The 20,251-nt window shown below is 47.6% G+C and overlaps 1 protein-coding gene across 1 annotated transcript in view; it reads right to left on the bottom strand.

The window, feature by feature from the left end:
- Positions 1 to 20,047, bottom strand: part of LOC144139717 (cytochrome P450 3A43-like) — a 55,312-nt gene extending 35,265 nt beyond the window's left edge. The window contains exons 1-5 of the mRNA XM_077672000.1: positions 19,968 to 20,047; positions 6,738 to 6,837; positions 5,915 to 5,967; positions 2,824 to 2,920; positions 767 to 892 (exon numbers count right to left, since the gene is read on the bottom strand). Of these exons, the coding sequence (XP_077528126.1) occupies positions 767 to 892; positions 2,824 to 2,920; positions 5,915 to 5,967; positions 6,738 to 6,837; positions 19,968 to 20,047 (456 nt within the window). The remainder of the gene's footprint in view (positions 1 to 766; positions 893 to 2,823; positions 2,921 to 5,914; positions 5,968 to 6,737; positions 6,838 to 19,967) is intronic.
- Positions 20,048 to 20,251: the final 204 nt, after the last annotated feature.

The raw sequence follows: 20,251 nt of genomic DNA, 5'->3' as shown, positions 1-20,251 counted from the left end.
TGAGATTTTTGAAATCATTATTTCTTGAGCGGCATCACGCTGGACCAATATGGACCAATTGCGAGGTAGCGTTTTCGGCTGACACTTAGGTTCACTTACCAACGTTGGATAATACCTTTATATATACTACAATGCACTGCGTGTTTCTCTCCAAAGTGTCGAATTTCCGTCACATTCTTGTAGGCCAAGCGCGAGGCAAACAGGGGATGAGACAAGAGAAGGGACGAGGAGGTGCGCTAACTTCCAACAAAGTTTATTTCGAGATGCCCCGCCCCAAAACAGCGAAAAAATACACGCAATCATCTAGAGCTAACACACCATCGCGGACATTTTATAGTCTCAGGAACTTCAACTCTTTATCACAAAGCGCGACGGAGGGGGTGCTGACACATTCCGGCCCCAATCTGCAAATCTTTTCCGCTTCTATGATTTCGCGCGTGAGCCTGCTTTTGCTTTCACCTATCACAAAACTTTTTAGCAAATCCTGCTTACAAGCTTTTAGAAGACACGTGCTCTAGTCCCATCTGCTTAGGTGTCTGCCTCGCGCTTAGCCTACAGGAATTCATCTCTAACAAGCCCAAGTTTACACTTCCGTCGCACTTGAGCGTCGCTCGTATGTGACGCTCTGAAGCGACTACAGGAATTTGATTTCGCTGTTCAAGCACAACATCTGCTATTTGTCAGATTTTCATACTGCCCCTTTACAACAGCCTCTCCATCCGGGCACACGCGTTACATTACGACGGCAAAGCGCTGCATCGCATACCGCTTTCAGTTTCGATAGGCTGAAGAACTGTTGCATGCACGCCCTGGCCTCTTTCCATGGACGTCCACTGGCCACGGCGATGCTGTCGCACACGAGAGGTTGTAACTCGTACAGGTGTAGCATGTGCTGGCGAAACCATTGACAAAGAAAGAAGAGTAAATCATTAATCGCCGTTGCTAATCCAAATAAGTGATACAATAACCACAAGCTTTGATTAAACAACTTCAAATGGGCATCGGGCCCCATGCTTCTGTGCAAGACGTTCATTTCGCGAACGGTCGATAGATCGCCAGGCAGTGCCTAGTGCCTGGTCGTGCACCTAGTCGTCCGGTTTCTTAGAAAACAAACCTATGCGAATCGTGGTGATTTGACGCATGCAGTTTTGTGCTACTAAGGTGGCGCCATTGCCTGCACACCATGCAGGGAGTGCCGGCAATTGCTCCGCTGGCATTTGTTTACTAAAAACGTTTCGCTCCCTCTTAGAAAATTGCCAGCAGACGCATTCCTGAACATGCGTTATTTCCGGTCGTAATATTTTTCTCGGGTGCCTGTACGCTGGATGGTTGACAAGCAGATATTGGTTCAATTGCGTGAATGATACCCGCAATGACGGATCTTCTATTTCGTTTAACAAAATTCTCAAAGCTCCCGAGAGGGGGATTTCCGGATAAATGCCCAAGCCGCTGTTAAATGCACCGATCAGCTTAAAGTCGGCTTTTCCAATATAGACGTATGTATTACTTGGAAGATATTTTTTAGTGTGTATAAAAGCAGTTTGCTAAACCTCGAAGACTTTTGGGCTTTAATTTCGGTTACACCACATGTGCGTGCGGCTAAAGCACCATACACCAATATCCTTTAAAAGCAACTTTTCTACTGCACACTATTGCATTGGTGTTCGGACATTTCGTTGGAGCAATATAAAGAGTCTAATATCAAATAATAATGCCGAAGGACTTTTTATGTACGGTTTCAGAAGATTAAGTGTACCGCTTATAGAGCATATGAACCATGATTCCTTAAAGTCGGCTTTAATAATTTAGTTAGTTGCCTTGTTCGAAAAAGTTATTTTAATAACAATATACGCGCTCTTGTATTTAAAAAATTAGCGCAGCTTAGTGTAATGGTGCAAGGCTGGAGAAACAACCGAACTGGCGGCCCTAACTAGGATGAAGTTCTTCGAGCTTTTTGTTGTTCTTGCGGACTGGCACTCGATTCTCGGAGAAGAGCGTGGGAATATTAGACTACCCGACTCTTCTGGGGCATGTCCTGACGAAGGAGAGACCAGGCGGTTTCCTGGCCCGAAATCTCGACCACATTTATCATGTTAAAAGCGAGTGCTTTGAGCCCTTCGGGTAACCCATATCCCCGCGTTCTTCCAACATCTCGGCCACGTCCATATGCAGATCAGACATTCTGTGGTCGGCCTTGTTCACGTAGTCGACGACCTACGTGGCACACCTACGAACAGAACAGCTAAGAACGTAAGAACAGCTCCAGATGATCATGAAACCAACGTTTACTGTGCCTTTGTTTTGCGGAAGTCTTCCTAACATGGTGTGGTATCTTGGTTGGCTGGAAAATTATGACGTGTACCCTTGAACTCTGCATACTGAGGAGGGTATTTGTAAAAATGACAATCTCTTGTGTTTTGAGAGGGCCGACGCAAAATAGAACTTTCACCGTCGGCAGATATGTAGGATTCTTCTCTCCTGTTATTCTTATCTTTATACGTCTGCCTAGTGCATCGCCTTCTAAAACCGGCCAATAAGCAGGTGTGTTGTCCGTGAAAAATCGACAATGAAAATATGATCTGTGCGCACCTTGAGCTATTCTTTATGCGGTAACATCATCGACCATACAACCGTTTGCTTCGGCATTTCGATTGATATTTTAGCGCATCTGGCTGTCTTGGCCTTTGTGGAGCCACTCTCAGAAAAGTCTATTGAATGCGTCACTAACACGTCATCTTCGAACTTTAATTGAACAAATCATGTGAGGAAATAAAGGGGGGGGGGGAATGATCAAGGGGTTCAGGAATTAGAAAGACCACTCACCCCTCGTGCACTGAAGTTGCTGAAGTCCTTGTTAAAAATTTGCTTTATCATGTCCACGTCCTTGATGACAGCAACAGGGACGGTACCTAGGAAAAATCTGCGGGAGAAATAAAGACAAATGGTACGTAACATGCAAGCTTCGTTTTCCTTCTGTATGGAGTAGCGAAGGGTTTGATGTAAAAAATTGCCTACCAAATCCGCTGAGTGTAATGTTCTAGCGTATGGTCTCCGTAGACCAGGCGGTTTATTGCAGTAAACAAAAATACGTGTGATTGCGCATGGCAATCGGACTCATTCCGAGAGGTACCATAATGAAAGCGAACACCTGCGTCTTCGCTTAGACCTGTCGGACGGGCGCCCACTAAGACTCATTAAATTCATCGACCTTATTGAGGCTCCTTTAAGCAAAATCCTGCCCTTTAAATACTTGGGTTTCTTTTACCAGGTTCTATGTTGCTAAAACTGTTCTAGCTTGCATTCGAATATAAAAATGTAATGACGTATTTTCACATTTATTGCAACATTTCTGTGTAAATTGCTCTGAACATTATTAGATGCGGCGCATCTCTTGCTCTGAGGCATGTCCCTCCTGCGTCGTCGGCGTCCGTCCGCACGCCACGTGCGCATGCGCGACTCTCCTCCGTTCGTCTCTCCCACAGCTGTGCGCAACACTCTCACTCCGGCGCATTAGCATAACGACAGCTGGCGCGCTTAGTTGGCGCGCGCTTCGCTTCGTTAACGCTGCGTTAACAGCTGCTCCGGTGCGCATGCGCGCGCATGTGCGCGCATGCGCGACTTTCTCCCGCGGTCTCCTCGCCTTCAAGCTCTGTGAATATAAAGCGGGTATCGCTCCGCGGCGGTTCAGTCAGCGCTCGCTCTCGTTCTTCTCGAACATCGACGATGAAACCAAGATTCGACCACTGCTGCGGCAACCGCTCACTGTGTAATTTACTGACCATAAAGTCATCATTCTTAAATGTAATAAAGAGCTGGGTGGTGGTCACTAAAACACGTGTACTCTCTCATTTCGCGTATGCATGTGCCGCATCACACCAGGGTTCCCTTTCGGGGAGATGGGGGAAATTTTTTATTCTCTCAAATGAGGAGTTATTTAAACACTCGTTAAGCTTATTTTGCTAATCCTTGAGAGTATCTGATTACCTTTTATTGCTTCTCTTTATATCATCTTTGATAGTCATTTGTAAATGCCATATCACTTTCTATTCGTTACCTGAAGCTTTTTCTCTTGGGGTACATTGTTTGTGCACATGTGTGCAGCTTGGGCTTGATACGGCGCAATAGAAGCGATGGAACAGCGGTGTAAAAAAGGACGCGCAATGTAAAAACGCGCACCGCTGAATACTGAGCAATGCAACGGACGTTTGGCGCTTTCGTCGCTGAGCGGATCTTTGTGTGTATTTGCAGGTTATCTGCAATTAGCAACGCCGCTTTGACGAAGCTAATGGCGCAGGCGGCAGCATGCGGGCCTTTCCTGCTTGTTGCCCGTGAGGAGTTTTGAGCGTTATCTTTGGTTTCTCAATATACACGTTTGAGGCCACCTCGCGGTAGCAGGGGCCTGGACCCGGGCAGAAAACAACGCATATGGCTCATTTTACATGGATCATTTTAGGCGCGACTTACCTTACGGGGCTTGGGCTGTCGACGTCTCATATCACCGTAGCATAATGTAGTCACGGTACTAAAACACCGAGACACTCGTTTTCCAGCGCCTCATGCTAGAACGTAACGCATGCTAAAAAAACATGCGGAGAAACGCGCTTTTCAACGCCAAGCGCAAGAACGATTCGGACTTAAATGACACTAAACTTACAGCACAGCTGTTCACCTCAAACCCCAACAGTTCCACCTGAGTGGGCGAAAACGCCAAGGAGCCAAGATGACATTTATACACTGCGTGCTTCGCTCCTCTTCACGTTTCACGTTGGGAAAGATGACCCGGGATTTATTTAACCTTAAGGTGCCTTCTGAGCGACAGAAGCATGAGCCCCACCTGTCCCCTTCGCTCCTAGCTAGAACCCGTGTCTCCGAGAATTTAAACTCTTTATTTAGTTTTGACCGAGAGTTTAAAGAATTTACGGCACCTTCCGAAAGAAGGTTGATAGAAGCGGGAAAGCTAAAAGTGCGTTCATACGTCGCTTAGAGTGCGTCCAATCGGTCGTCAAACCCTGAAAGAACCATCGCCTTTGAAGGACGAACCCATTCGACAATTTTTCTCGCACTAAGTAAACGCATCTACGATCAATCCAAATGTATACCGACGAGTGGGTCGTTAGATACAGATATAAATTTGCACTCCTTTTTTATTATCAATGCCTGGAGTGCCTTCTCTGGAACTTTTTTCCCCAGATTTTCGAGTAACCGTTTTGACCCAGTCGAAGCGCGGTTTCACAGACGTGCTCTGTGTCCTGAGATCTTTTTAGAGCTTTTCAGTCGACCAACCGGTCTATGGGTAAATGCATCTGTTTTAAAGCTCTCGTTTTAAAGGCAACCTTATTCTCACACAAATGTAAAGCAACTGTGGTCAAGCAAAAACCAGGTACTAACATTGGTTCATAGCGCCATTATCGGTTCTGATCGTCAAAAACAGTCCCCAGAGGTCGGATACGGCACGAGAACGTGAAGAAGAAACACTGCGCGTCCATTTGTTGCCTTCGTTCTTTAGTTCAACGGACCACACCACATCTTTCCTGCACCACCCCATTTTTCACCTACCCGCCGCGGTGGCTCAGTGGCTAAGGCGTTGCGCTGCTGAGCCCGAGGTCGCGGGATCGATTCCCGGCCGCGGCGGCCGCTTCTCTGATGGAGACGAAAAGCAAAAACGCCCGTGTGTACGAGATTTCGGCGCACGTTAAAGATCCCCAGGTGGTCAAAATTAATCCGGAGCCCTCCACTACGGCGCGCCTCATCGCCTGCGTTGCGTCGGCGCGTTAAAACCCTCCAATCAATCAATCAATCATTTTTCACCTGATTCGCCATCCCTTCTGTCATCTCAAACAGCATCCACCGCAAGGCGGGCGCCGGGAACTACAAGGTAATAAACGTTTTATGCAAACAAATCACTAGAACTCACCCGAAAACATCTCCATACTGTTCGAGCCATCGCCGTAAGCTTTCAATCTGATTCTGAAATGCGAGGTAATTGCAATTACTCAGGGCAGCTGCCGGCTAACAAAATGTTAATGCGGCTCACGCAAGGGCTTAGAAGAGAAGGAGTTATGACAAACAGTCGCTACTTTTTGAACTTGTGTATCCGTAGTCTGCCGCAAATATTTCACAGCGGGGCTTTCAATGTCTTCTTCATGGTGTATGTCGCCTCGAAAGCGCATTGCAGAAAAGCCAACTTTTTCTGACAATGAGTGTGATCATCAGTGAAGTAAAAGCAACACAACGCTTCTAGTAATCTGAGTCAAGTTCGGGTGCCGCGCTTTATGAACCAGACGTCTATCCGATTGTGCCAGCCCGACATGGTCAGAACAGTATTTATTTGGGTGGGGTTGCATGTGCGTGGAAGAGTAGGCAGAAGAATCATGCACCCTTCCGTATAACGACGACGCTATATGAAGTCGAAGTTTTGTGCGAAACCAAATGGTGAAGGGTCAGAGTCAGAGCCGTTTCAATGAAAAGTCCAATCTGCGTGTGAGATAAACTCGACGCTCAAGGAGTCTAAGTTTAAAACGCCTGCGAGTCAAAGTTTAAACCCAAACGAGAACCTAGGAATCCCCCAGGGAAAAGCTTCGCGTTCAGCCATCGTCGTCTTTAGACAGAGGGGTGCTTGGTTTTTGTGTTGCATTTTTCAAGTATGACACAAGGCACGCGTATAATTTCTGAAGAAATTGGCCAGAACCCTAAACAAGGAAGCGGTCAAGAAAGGAGAGGATCCTTAGTAAACGCACAGGCTTCCAAAAGGCGCCTGCGTTTCCACTGATGAGACTGTCAAGGGGTGGTACTGGTATTCCGGTGCCCTTGAAGACATCGAAGCACTTCCGCCGTTCCCTGCACCAAAACAGACAAAAACAAAGAGGGACAGATGAAGGGCAATTTATTGAAGCTTAACCTCATAACTTTTAAATATAACACATAAACATTCATAAACATAACATAAAATCACCTAGAAAGAGTGATCAGAATTTACGGTTGCATAATTTTCAAAAATGAGATTTGTAACAGTTCGGATGTTTGGAATGTCGCAATTTTGTCTTTTATTCGACTCGCAGATAATGGGTTTCCAATTCGCATCGTTTTGACTTCGGATAAGAGCAAAAACAAAGTGGTTATAATGTTGTTATAAACATAAAAAAACATATAAAAAATGTTGTTATAAGCAATGAAGTATGTATGTTCAAATTAGGAAGAAACCAATTGAAGAATTACTACAGAGGTGGCTTCGTTCAGGGAATCCGGTGTTGTTATCTCATTTGGAAGCCAGCTGCACACACCTCAACATCAATTACAGGAGAGGTATGTGCGTTTCCTTTTGTGTGTGTGCGTGCGTGTGTGCGTGACTATGTGTGTCCATGCCTGGTGATTGTGTGTGTGTGTGCGTGCGTGTGTGTGCCTGTGCGTCTGTAAGGTTGTGTGTTTGTGTATGTGTGCGTGTGTGTATGCGTAAAGGAACAACATACAGCTAATAGAAAAGGGAATGATTTGTTTCTACAATGAACACTGCAAGAAACTTCAGCAGTTGAGGGTGCCAAGGAAGGAGGGCTAATATTTCGTCAATGTCCCGTGCATGGATACAGTTTTGCAGCAAAGCTGTATAGCTCTACCCCCAACGGTTTCATCGCCGTGGGCAAAAACGCCCAGGCGCCAAGGCCTAAGACGATAAGCGTATGCGTCAGGCTAATCAGGCATACCGCATACACCTCAGAATTTGTTTAAATGAACACTAAAAGCCAAATACAATTTAGTTTAACTGAAAGGTCATACTATTTGTACCTCTCTCGGCTTTTGTTCGACGAGCAACGATGCGTTATTTGCCGAGAAAAAAAGTAAATAAAGGTGGCATTTTGCTTTCCTGTTTCCTTTTCATTTTTGTGGTGTAGCCATTGCTTCACAAAAAAGGAGCGAAGCACGGGCAGCACCGGTGCCCTGTAATATTTCAGGCAATGGCCCACACCGCTAACTGCGGCGACGTTTCTGTGGCCGCGGAGGCTGTTTTCCCTTTTAATATAAGTAACTGACCGATCAAGAAATGTTTGTAACCGCTCCAGCGGCCGGTATGGCTCCATACACCAATCACCCAGATTTTCTTATGCCGGTAGACAACAAAGAGACAATTTCCGTTTAAAATATCATGCAAGAGCGGTTGCCCGACTAGGCGTCGCTCAAACGGGGTCCTCATCTCACCTCTCCTGGCGATCACGTTCATATCATATTCTCCTCTCTAACGCGACGCGCCAACACCTGGCGTGAAATGCACGCTCGCTTCCCGCAGCCGTCTTGAGAGTCCTCCTGGCCTAGGCTCTGTCCGGCCCAAACAAAACAAGGGTAGAGCTATGCACAAACGATTGGCGGATTATTTCTCAACAGCGGCTCGCAGCGAACGGAAGAGCACAAGTTCGAATCGTTCCGCTAACCCTCTGCAGTAAGTACCCCAAACTGTCACGGGCGATAAGGTTCGAACCGGGCGCAGGCATGCCTTACCGATGGCAACATTCGTGCGCGGGTTAGAAGCTCAGGCGTGTCGCTTTCACACCTGGTGTAAACTAAGCTTTTTTGGGGGCTTTCTGTCGGAGATATTTCTTGCCGAAGCTCAGGCATTCACCGGGGGGTGTTTTTGACTTGGCTAAGTGCGCACCAATGCTTTTCCAAAAAGAAACTGAAAGCATGGTGGCTGACAAGCGCGAGGGAAGCAGCCTGTCTTACAGAGTGCAAAATCTGTAGTCTGCGTTTTTTTTTAAATGCGTCAACTCCCTTAAAGCTTTGTCTTGCATTTATTTCAAATGCTCACCTACTTCCCAACTGTTCATTTAAGGAAAAACATTTACAGATGCTTCTACAATAAGTTGCAGTCGTGCACAAATATTGTGACGTCACCAACCGTAGTACCCGAAAGCATGCGGAGCGTTGGCACCGGTTTTCACGTTTCTGGTGTTTCTTTCTTATTGAGCATCTGCGAGTTGCAAGAATAGTGGATTTGAATTCTCGGCAGAGGCCTACGATTCGAATCTATTGATACAGGCAAACTTGTGTCGACCTTTAGTGTGCCTTGAAGGAAACCACAAAGCAAGAATCGCATTATGGATGATAACGTGCCGATGAACAATGGGACCTGCCCCCCCGCCCCTTGTGTTGCAGGGTAAAAATTATGCTTGCAGATAATCTTAGAAGGCTGGACAAGACTAGTGTCGCTAAATACAGAAGTTCTTGCTTATGACGCCGAGAGCATGTGTCAGGCTGATTGTAGGGTTTAACGCGCCGACACAATGCCGACAATGGGGCGCGCCGTAGTGGAGGGCTCCGAATTGATTTTGACCACCTGGAGATCTTTTACGTGCGCCAAAATCTCGTACACACGGGCGTTTTTGCTGTTCGCCTTATCAGAAAAGCGGCCGCGTCCGGGAATTGAACCCGCGACTTCAAGCTCTGGAGCGCAACGCCTTAGCCACTGAGACACCACGGCGGGTCATGTGTCAGGCTAGGCAACGCAGCATTTGCCGCAGGGAAGCCGAGCGTAGTGAAAGTGGACAAGGTGTCAGAGTTCCGCCACTGCGGCATGTAATTGAGCAATGGCGGCTATGTTCGTGTTTACCAGTATTCACAAATTGCTGCATCTACGGCCTCGCCGTTAACTTCGACCGGGTCGTTTGTTAGCAACACTACCAAATATGCAGCAAAACGACATCTTTGGGCACACTTTTGCTGCTGAAATGCTCCTGCACGCATTTTTTTTTAATTTTCATTCGGAACGAAGTAAGTCGCATGAAGCCGCGGAGCAGAAAGCGAGGTAAGCCTAATCCGAGTTCACTGACTAAAACACATAAACCAAAAAAATGACGGCGTCCATGAGTCGTCGTAGCGTAAACAGATGTCACTTAATTCGAACTTACCAATGACCATAGCGGCGGCACAGGACAGTACGACGTAAGAGTGTGTAGTGACACAAGACCATCGCCAGCGCAATTCCTCCGAGACGCCGAGAAACATTTCATACCCTCCTTCATCACAATATGTAATGGTTCACAAAAACTTTACTGGACATTGACTTTCGCAGGGTGAGATGAAAACCAATATTTTTTTTACAGAAACTATTTCCTATGTAGATCAAACATCTGTGGGTTCATGGTACAAAAAATTGACCACGTACGCTACACATAATGATCCTTTCAAGGCAATGAATTTGGGGCTGCTCGAAGGACAAAATATGGTGAAGCTTAGTGAGAGCCCCGGTTCTGATAGCCTTGGGGCGAAAGCTAACATGAGAGCGTTTTTCTGCAATCGACCGCTCTTGACAGGCTGTAAACGCTCGATTCCCTGCTACGGGGTTAAACAGAAGGCCCCTTTCACCCTAATTCTGGGAGAGCCCTGGCCTACCACCTTGTAGTGTTGGAAGCAGTTATACTAACGGTATATGCGCACACTGTGTCGGATAACAGTCACCCGCACAGCCGATTTGTAAGCCATCCATCATGTAGTCGTAAGGCGTGGATTGGGCCCCCATTGAGGGCGCGTGTTGTTGTTGGCTTTCTTTCCTAATAGAAACAGCTCACTCAGTAACAAGAAAAACTTTTCAGCTTTGTTTGCGCCTGCGTGGAGTATTCGGTGTGCTTTATTTCACTTGAAAAGTATAAGTGGCGATAGGACCGCGATACTACATATCACTGCTCTACATGCAACCGGCAATACAGCCAACGCTTCCAGGACTCCTCCTGCATGCTTGTCCCAGAGTTTCACTGGCGATGATAGCGGTCCCTACAATACATACATACATACATACATACATACATACATACATACATACATACATACATACATACATACATACATACATACATACATACATACATACATACATACATACATACATACATACATACATACATACATACATACTGCGAGCGCGTATGTCGCGTCACCACGGCCTGGACACTCTTAGGGACTGTTCATACACTCTGGGCAATCTCCCGCATTCCCTCCTCGCCGTAACATTATCATTCCCTTAGCGAAAAGTAATACGTTTGAAATGCGTACGAGTACGCTTGAAGTGGACTTCAAATATGCTTTGTATTTGTAAATGTATTTTAAGTGCATTAAAAATTGCACTTTTTTAATTTTTAGTAAATATTGAAAATACATTATTAAAAATGCGGGAAAAATACAGTGATTTTAAGTACCCTCCAAATAGATTAAGAATGCACTGAACCTCACGAATGTGCGCTTAAGGCATTCAGAATATATTGAAAATATATTTCTTCCCGGCAAACGATCGTGGTGTAAATCCACTGTAAATATAAAAATACATCTACCTAACTACATTTAGAGCACTACTCTGAGTATACTTAAAAGTGTGCTCAAGCATGGAAATACACTCCGAATATATTCGAAATACATTTAAAATGCCTTTTACGTTTGTGGAACGAACATGGTAGAAATGCACTCTCAATGCATGAAAAATATTTATTGAAAATACATTTTAAATGTATTCATAAAGCTTTGCCGAAATACATTTCGAGTACACTACATGCGCTGCTTCAGTTGCTAAATTGTAAGATTCACGTAAAACGTATCTGAAGTGTCGGATAAAATACATCTCAAATGAATAAACGTACTGAGAATTTCTCCTCGATGTTTGCCTATAATAAAAAAACAGAGGGAGATACTTTTACTTAATTAGCATTACCCAATCCTCTTCCCTCGTGCATCATCATCATAGTTCTCGGTACGGTGTTTGTAACCCACTGGATCGCCGAATAAACGTCCCGGTTCACCCGTTGTTCAAGGGCCTTACAAGTGCTGGAGGTTGACCTCGCTCCCGTCCTCAACGCCTTCCAAGCGCACCCCTGGAGCTCCGTTCCGGTTGGCATTTTCCTTCAACACAGATGCAGCGTGAGGCCGGCAGCAGCCACGCTTGTTGCCTCCACTCCTGCGCCTCTTGCAAAGCATTTCCCGTCACCTGCCGCGAGCGCGACCCCCCGCATTTCGCAGGGCTCCGCGGTGAAGACATCGATGACTGGTTGGATGAGTATGCTCGGGTCAGTGCTTTCAACCGTTGGGATGACGCGGCGAAGCTGCAGCAGGTTTCCTTTTCGTTGGACGAGGTGGCGAAAACATGGTTTCTGAACAATGCACGCCGCATCGACGACTGGGCTAGCTTTTGCCAGGAGCTGCGCAAGATATTCGGCACGACAGCTTCTCAGTCAGACGAGGCGAAACGGAAGCTGGCCACTCGGCTTCAACACTGTGACGAGACGTATTGGCCGCGAGGCCCACCACTGGAGAGGCCGGCGCTGCGATCGTTTTGACGTCACGTGTAAGATCACCGTTCCTATCTTGCTGCGTAGTTGGCTTGCAGCGCGTGACATTTCGCTTAGGAAGCGCGTTCTAAAAGTATTTTCGTGTTAATTTCCTTCGTTTGAAGTTAATTCTCAGTGCGTCAAGCGCAGTTCGACCTAATGGTGACTGTATAACCGTATCAACTGTAATAGATTATCCGCAAACACCATGAGCGTGGTGGTGTATTACGCATGCGACCGAAGCCTAAGCAGCGGCTTGTTTCCCCGATCAACAATGTGGACTACGACGATCGCCGAGTGAAGTTTCTAGATTTCCCTTGTTTGCAAAAATGTATAAAGCAGGAAATCGTGAAGCGTTAACTGCTCGCAGAAGCACACGCACCCGCCTTGCCTGCCCGCACAGCCGACGGTGCGGCTCGAACCGACGCAGGTCGCGGCAGCAACAACTTGTCGCCGCTTTTTAAAATCACTCAAGTCGTGGAAAAGAAGTTCCAGATTGGTGAAAGTGGATGTTAGTGTGATGAAAAATCCTGATAGGTAGTGTCATCAGCTGTGGTTTTCAAAGCGATGCTCAAATATCTGCCGCGATTTACGCCGACCGGCCGCGGAGGTCGGTACCGGCAGCGCCGGTCCGTTCACGCACGGTGCGGCGAGCGGCCAAGAGGCCGTGCAGGTATCTTGATTGTCGATTGCGTCAACGGAAATCACCGCGCTTACAGAGTTCCCAGCGCGGTGAAACGTTCTGTTAGGGACTCTCACTCGCAACTCTAACGCCGATGAAATATCTGCTGCGACGCCAAGCCCAAAGTTCCAAACATCCGATTACGTGCATCCGAAGCCGGCTGCGAGCTGTTGGCGAAGTCCCTCCCGTCGCGCACGCGCGTGTTGCGTTTGGGTTCCTCTAACTTCTTGGGGGCCCCCAACGCTCGGTTCTCTTATTCTAAATATCCCCATTACCCGAAATCATTAACGACGTGTTTCGCCTCGTACGCAGCCTCGCCTTCTCTGAGCAGTCGTGAGTTTCGAAATTGATGCTTGAGAAATGCCGGCTTACTGTAAACATACAAAACACGCTGCAATTATAAATTACCACGCCGAACTCCTAATGAAAACTAAATATAACCTTGTCCGAACTCGCTCGAAGGCGTTAAAAACTCGCGTTCATACCGTTCATACATTGCGGACAAGTCGCGAAAAGTAATCAGCCGTGCAGATTACAGGCTACGACAGTGATCGTTAATCAAATCCGGGAAGGACTATAAAAACATCGTAGGGGAAATAGGCACTGATTAAGCCAAGCTGCAGACCATAACAATACCTAAACCATAACAAGACCATAACAAGCATGTGCGGCGAAGCAATCTGATCACCGTTCTCGCGTCATTCATTTACCAGGCAATACGAGCAGTTTGCGCGGTGAGATCATAAGTGAGCGACGCGTTTCCGTCACTGTTACAAGATGTTTGCTTGCACACACTTGTCCCGTCACAAGTATTTCATAATGAATTTACAGCGTACTTTTCTCGGCATCAGTTGCATCGTCTTTGGCGTTAGCTGGCTACGTATGTAAGAGCTGTGGGTCGACGCGATGGTAGCAACTACCTAAACGCGGCGGTGCAGCCGGGAACAAGCGAGTCGCTGATTGCTTGCCCGAATTATTTGGTTTACAGACAACTTTTTTGGTAATTTGCATCAAATCCACAAGGAGCGGGCGAGACGGTGGCCACAACAAAAAAACACGCTTCCGCATACGGACGAGAAATGTGTTGTAGCAGACGACAACACGATTCGGCGTCCTACAAGTGACGTCACTCGTAGGTGGCGCCACGGTATGTCCCGGAGGCCAATACCTCATACATAGAGGACGTTGTTGCTCTCTGCCGCCGCGTGGATGCAAGCATGCCAGAGGCCGACAAGGTTCGCCACATCCTGAAGGGCATCGCTTCTTTCGCGTTCAACGCCCTCGCGGTGCAAAATCCGACGAGCGTTGACGATGTGCGCACAACCTGCCAGCGCCTGGACGAATTGCAGGCTGTTCGTCTGCAACCGGCTGCTCTGGCGACGCCGTCACAAGGGGACACGGACTTACGGTTTGTCATACGCCAAATCATCCGCGAAGAGCTGCAGCTCAGCGACCCGCTTTGTGCTCCACGATATCACTTTCGCACAGAAGCTCCTCAGCTGCGCGACCTGGTGAAAGAGGAGCTGGCATCTATTGCGGGTGTGACGCCATCGACGCCTCCTGGTCCTACGACTCCCACGCCGTCCTACTCGCCCATCGCATCCAAACCGCCTTTACCAATGGAAGCCCCGTTAACTCACGGACACTTAACAGCGATATCCGCAGCAAGCATGCCACGGGGATACTACACGAACATGCACCCTGGCCGCCAGCCCTTCCCGGGTGACCGCCCCATTATTGCGGGATTCGTTGGCACATACCTCGTTTCTGTCGACGACAGCAAGATCAACGGCGCGTGTACGCACCGTTCGAACGCGACATTGGCTTTTCTTACGCGTCCCGACGTGGCACATATGGTTCGCCCCCGCGTCGCCCATCGCCGCCCCCAACCTCGTTCGGCCCGCCTCGGCCCGAGCTTCCATCACGGCGACGCTCACCCTCACCATATCGCCGCCCTCTTTCACCTCTTCGACCCACGACCCGCTCCAATGACAACCAATAGGACAACTGGCGTTTGCAGTTTCTGGAGGAGAAACTGCACTCGTCAAAAAGCCAAAAACTCCTTCATTAAAACCATCAAATACATTGTCTGTGGAAGTTGGTTTTTGTGCTGATGCCCTTGTTGATAACGGAACCATTATATCAGTGATTAATGAAAAGTTGTGTTCGCGCCTCCGAAAAGTGACTACCCCGTATGCTGTACCTTCGTCGTGCGGTGCTAATCGAGAGGTGCTGGAGCCATCCGGATACTGTACAATACGTGTTTTGATAGAGGGAATTCGGCACCATATTCAGTGCGCGGTGTTACCTAGCTGCGCCCATGAACTCATTCTGGGATGGGACTTTCTATCATCGGCATCCGCGGTCATCTCCTGCCGATACCCCGACATCGAGATCTCCGCTACGGACTATACGGATGTTCCTGACGTCAAGCAGCAGTGCTTCGTGGCAAGTGCCGATTTCGTCCTCAAACCTGGTACTGAGACCACAATTTCCGTTCGCGGTGGCAACTGTCGTGTTGGGGACGTACTTAGCCTTCCCTGTGTTCGGTTTCTCGCAAGAGGCATCATGGTCGCCATCTGTCTTGTGCGCTTCTTCCGTGGGTCGGCCACACTCGTTCCCGCGAACGTTACTTCTGAACCGATTCTCCTTCGTCAAGGCACCACTGTGGCTACCGCTGCTGACTCCGAAGCTGTCTGTGTTGTTCCCCTCTCCCCTATTTCCTCCTGCCCAAGTTCGCCCTCTAAACCGTTGCACCCGGCTCTATCTGCCGCAATCGGTTCTGACCTCTCCCCCACGCAAACTGGCTCTTTACTAGACCTCCTAAACAAACACAAATCACTATTTGATTCCAAGTGTACTACGCTTGGCCAAACTTCTGTTGCAACGCACCGAATCGAAACAGATGGATCCCGTATTGTTTGCCTCCGTCCTTACCACGTGTCTTCTTCCGAACGAAAACTCATCAGTGAGAATGTCGCCGATATGCTTCAACGCAAAATTATCCGCCCATCAAACAGCCCTTGGTCATCCCCCATGGTCCTCGTTAAGAAAAAAGACGGATCCGTTCGATTTTGTATCGGTTACCGCGCACTCAATAGAATTACCCGAAAGGATGTATATCCGATGCCTCGCATCGATGATGCCCTGGACTGCCTACAAAGAGCGGAATATTTTTCCAGCCTTGACCTCCGCTCAGGTTATGGGCAAATTCCAATGAACGAGGCCGATAAAGCATTTGCCGATAAAGACAGCATTAGCCACCCCTGATGGACTATATGAATTTAATGTAATGCCTTTCGGACTACGTAACGCTCCTGCGACTTTCGAAAGAATGATCGACATGTTCTTCGGGGCCTTAAATGGAGAACATGCCTCTGTTATTTGGACGACATCGTTATTTTTTCTTCAAGTTTCACTGAGCACTTCAAACGGCTAGATAAGGTTCTTATATGCCTCGCGAATGCGGGTCTTCAGTTGAACACCAAGAAGTGCCGTTTCGCCACAAGAAACATAAAGGTTCTAGGCCACGTAGTCAGCAATGAGGGGATTCGGCCCGACCCAGGCAAGATTGCTGTTGTCATAGATTTCCCACGGCCACAACAGCAAAAAGCCCTACGCAGCTTTTTTGGCCTAGCGTCTTACTTCCGCCGTTTCGTCCGCTACTTTGCCGCAGTTGCTTCGCCCCTCAACAAGCTGCTTCACTCCTGAACACCCTTTGTATGGTCAGACGACTGTGAGGAAGCCTTCCGACAACTCCAGCACGCGCTCACCTCAGGGCCGGTACTATGCCATTTTGATGAGTCTCGCCCTGTTATTCTGCACACGGATGCCAGTGGCCACGGAATCGGCGCTGTGCTGCTGCAGTCTGATGATCAACGCCGAGAAAGGGTTGTTTGTTACGCAAGTCGTACCCTAAGCACCGCCGAGAAAAACTACACAATCACCGAGCAAGAATGTCTCGCTGTGGTTTGGGCCTTTCAAAAATTTCGACCTTACCTCCACGGCCGCCACTTCATAGTAGTGACTGACCGCCACTCTCTGCGCTGGTTGCAGACGCTGAAAAATTTACCAGATGGCTCGGGCGATGGGTTATTCGACTCCAAGAATATCACTTTACTGTCACATACAGGTCCGGGAAAAAGCACCAGGATGCGGATGCACTTTCTCGTTGCCCTCTTGGGTCGAACAAGACTTCCGCGTCATTACCCCTCTTCACGGTCCTTCCCATTGCACCTGTCAATCGTGTAGCAGTTGAGGATCTCTCGGGCCTGCCTTCTCTTCAAAGGGCCGACATATACTGCCATAGAATGATCGACAAGCTTACCGGCTCATCACCTCCTCCAAACAGTAGGTCCCGTCGGCAGCTTGAACAATTCAAGTTTTTGGACGGCATCTTGTACCATTCCACTCATCTCTCTTCTGGCCACCGATGGGTTCCCGTTGCGCCACGCTCCATCCGCGCGCAGTTACTGGAAGCGCTGCACGACGATGCCACAGCCGGCCACCTAGGCTTCAGCAAAACCTACGAGCGAGTCCGCGGTCGTTTTTTTTGGCCCGGCCTGTCCACCTGCGTTACCCGTTACATCGCTTCGTGCCCATCTTGTCGATTTCGGCGCACGTTAAACATCCCCAGATGGTCAAAATTATTCCGGAGCCCTCCACTACGGCGCGCATCATGCCTGCGTTGCGTCGGCGCATTAAACCTTATAGTCAAAATCAAATCAAATGAATTTGGAACCACGCTGTTCCATGCGCAGCCGCGCACTATCCAAGTTTTTTTTTTCTTTTTGTTTTACACGGCGCGCGAACGATTCTTGCGAAACATACGCTGTTCATTATTGACGTTTCTTTCTGCAGGCATGAGATACCCATAGCAATAGACCCCATTTCTATTTTGTGCGGGCACATTCAGGGATACGCTTGAAAACAAGTAAAATAGTGTGTATCTAGTTGTGTAGTACAGGCGCGTAGAGGTTGAAGAAATTGACTAAGCTACCTATCTCCCAGATTGGTTCTCTAGGCCATAGAAGATTGCTAAATACATTCCTGATGAGAAACAGCAGTGATAAAAGTATCAACTGCGTTGTCTGAACTAATATGCGTCGTGATGCCGATGTGGCGTGTTATTTTTACTTGCGTGCAGGCCGCTGGCGGCTTCTCCATTGCGTAGTGCATTTTCGGTGCTCTGAGGATGAGGTGTTCGTGCGAATGGCATATGATTCCTGTTCGCCTTGATTTCCGACGTGTCAGGATGACACTGGGAACACGTGGTCGTGCTAGCGTAGGCGCTTCGTTTAGCATGGTTGAACGCTCGGTAATTGCGTAGCGTCAGAGAATGGGGGGAAACTGAACGGATCCTACACGGATGTTGGATTATGCCAAGTTTTTAAATTATCGTTTGGATATTTTCTGCAACTGAATTTTTGTTTTGTTATATTATTGTTATATAACAAATTGTTATGTTATATACTGTTACGTATAATAATATTGTTCTTATATATAATGTAAAACGTTTTGTCATATATTATATTATTATAACATTGGAGTTTCCTGTTTAATTTTATCCTGCCATTCCGGCACAAGTGACCCATGTGGAAGCTAGGTAGCTTAGCCAATTTCTCCAATCATTAATATACCGGCCTCTATAACACGACTGGATTCGCTCTAGTTTGCTTGTTACATCGCGTATCCTCGAATGTGCATGCACGGAAAGGAAATGGTGTATCCTGTGAATAGTATTTCATGCCTACAGAAAAACGTCAATAATCAACTGCGCATGCTACGATAAAGCGCTCGCGCTGTCTAAAACAAAATGAAAAAGCTTGGACGGTGCTTGGCTGCGCACGATACAGCGTGGTTCTAAATTCATCCTCAATCCTTCCCAACGCCACCTGCTGCGCAGTGCCTGCGCTGGAAAACTGTCAGCGCTCCGCGCTTGGGGCACGCGCCTCCTACAGAAAGAAAGCAAGAGCGAATGTTCTCCCCCCTCTCTTTATCAGCGCAGTCTGCAGGCCGCGGCGACCGCAGCGCCCGTTCTCGGCCGCGCGCATGCTCCGGCCCCGGAGCCGTGGCCTAGAAAATGTTGACAAACACTGTACATACATACATACATACATACATACATACATACATACATACATACATACATACATACATACATACATACATACGTACATACATACATACATACATACATACATACATACATACATACATACATACATACATACATACGTACTGTGAGCACAGGCGTCATCGTTCTCTCATAACTGTTACTCAAATGGCCAATCCCATCTAGCCACTCATCATCAGTGTGGCGCACGCGAGCATCACACCATCTTCTTCACCTTCCATCCTCGCGCCTTCTTGACCATCGCTTTTTGCAACGGCCTCTCGGCGAGGTTGCGTCGTGATTAAACGTGTCCTACGAGTCTCCCGTGTCCGAGTCTTGCAATACATACATACATACATGCATACATACATACATACATACATACATACATACATACACACATACATATATACATACATACATACATACATACATACATACATACATACATACATACATACATACATACATACATACACGCATACACACACATACATACATACATACATACATACATACATACATACATACATACATACATACCTGTGCATTTCAGTCTCAGTGGAGGCGTATCTCTGGGCCCATCTTCTTCACCTGCATTTCTCACCATTCGAAATTCCCGCTACCCAATTTGAAAGTTATTTTCTTGACCTTTGGCCTGCCTTGCGTTCTCGACGACTAACTTTCCTTTTTAGGCTCATTCAACGAACCTTTCATTCCCGATTGTAAGAGGCACCCATAGTGAGGACCCTGGCATAGGGGGGTTCGCGATTGCCGACTGCCCATGACTAGTAGTATACGTTCCAGTGACCACCCTAGGACTAGACGAATAATTTGATAATCTTCGCCTGAAAGAGGCATTGACGGATCTCACCTGAGGACCCAACGATAGATGCCGTAGAGGCAGCAGGCGACGATGAAGGTAACCCATGCCCAGTAGTACGCATCGAGCATTGCGTGCGCCGCTTGAGACTCCCCTTTTGAGCTGGCTGTATCGACCAGCTTCGCGGCGTTGTTGAGAAAGCTTAAGAGTGATGCAGGCTTAAATTGCCTACTGCGTCACTGCAGCTGCAAGTCGGCCAATGGATCAGTAGTACACGGCCTTGATGGCGCCTAGGAAATACAGCATGTTTTTGCACTGTGTTCTGTCTTTGATCT

This window comes from Haemaphysalis longicornis, unplaced genomic scaffold (genome assembly GCF_048455015.1).
Source record: "Haemaphysalis longicornis isolate Haplotype H1 unplaced genomic scaffold, Haemaphysalis longicornis Haplotype H1 scaffold_5, whole genome shotgun sequence".
Lineage (NCBI taxonomy): Eukaryota > Metazoa > Arthropoda > Arachnida > Ixodida > Ixodidae > Haemaphysalis > Haemaphysalis longicornis.
The sequence above is the reverse complement of the archived record's forward strand: the minus strand, read 5'-3'. Positions and strand labels throughout refer to the sequence as shown.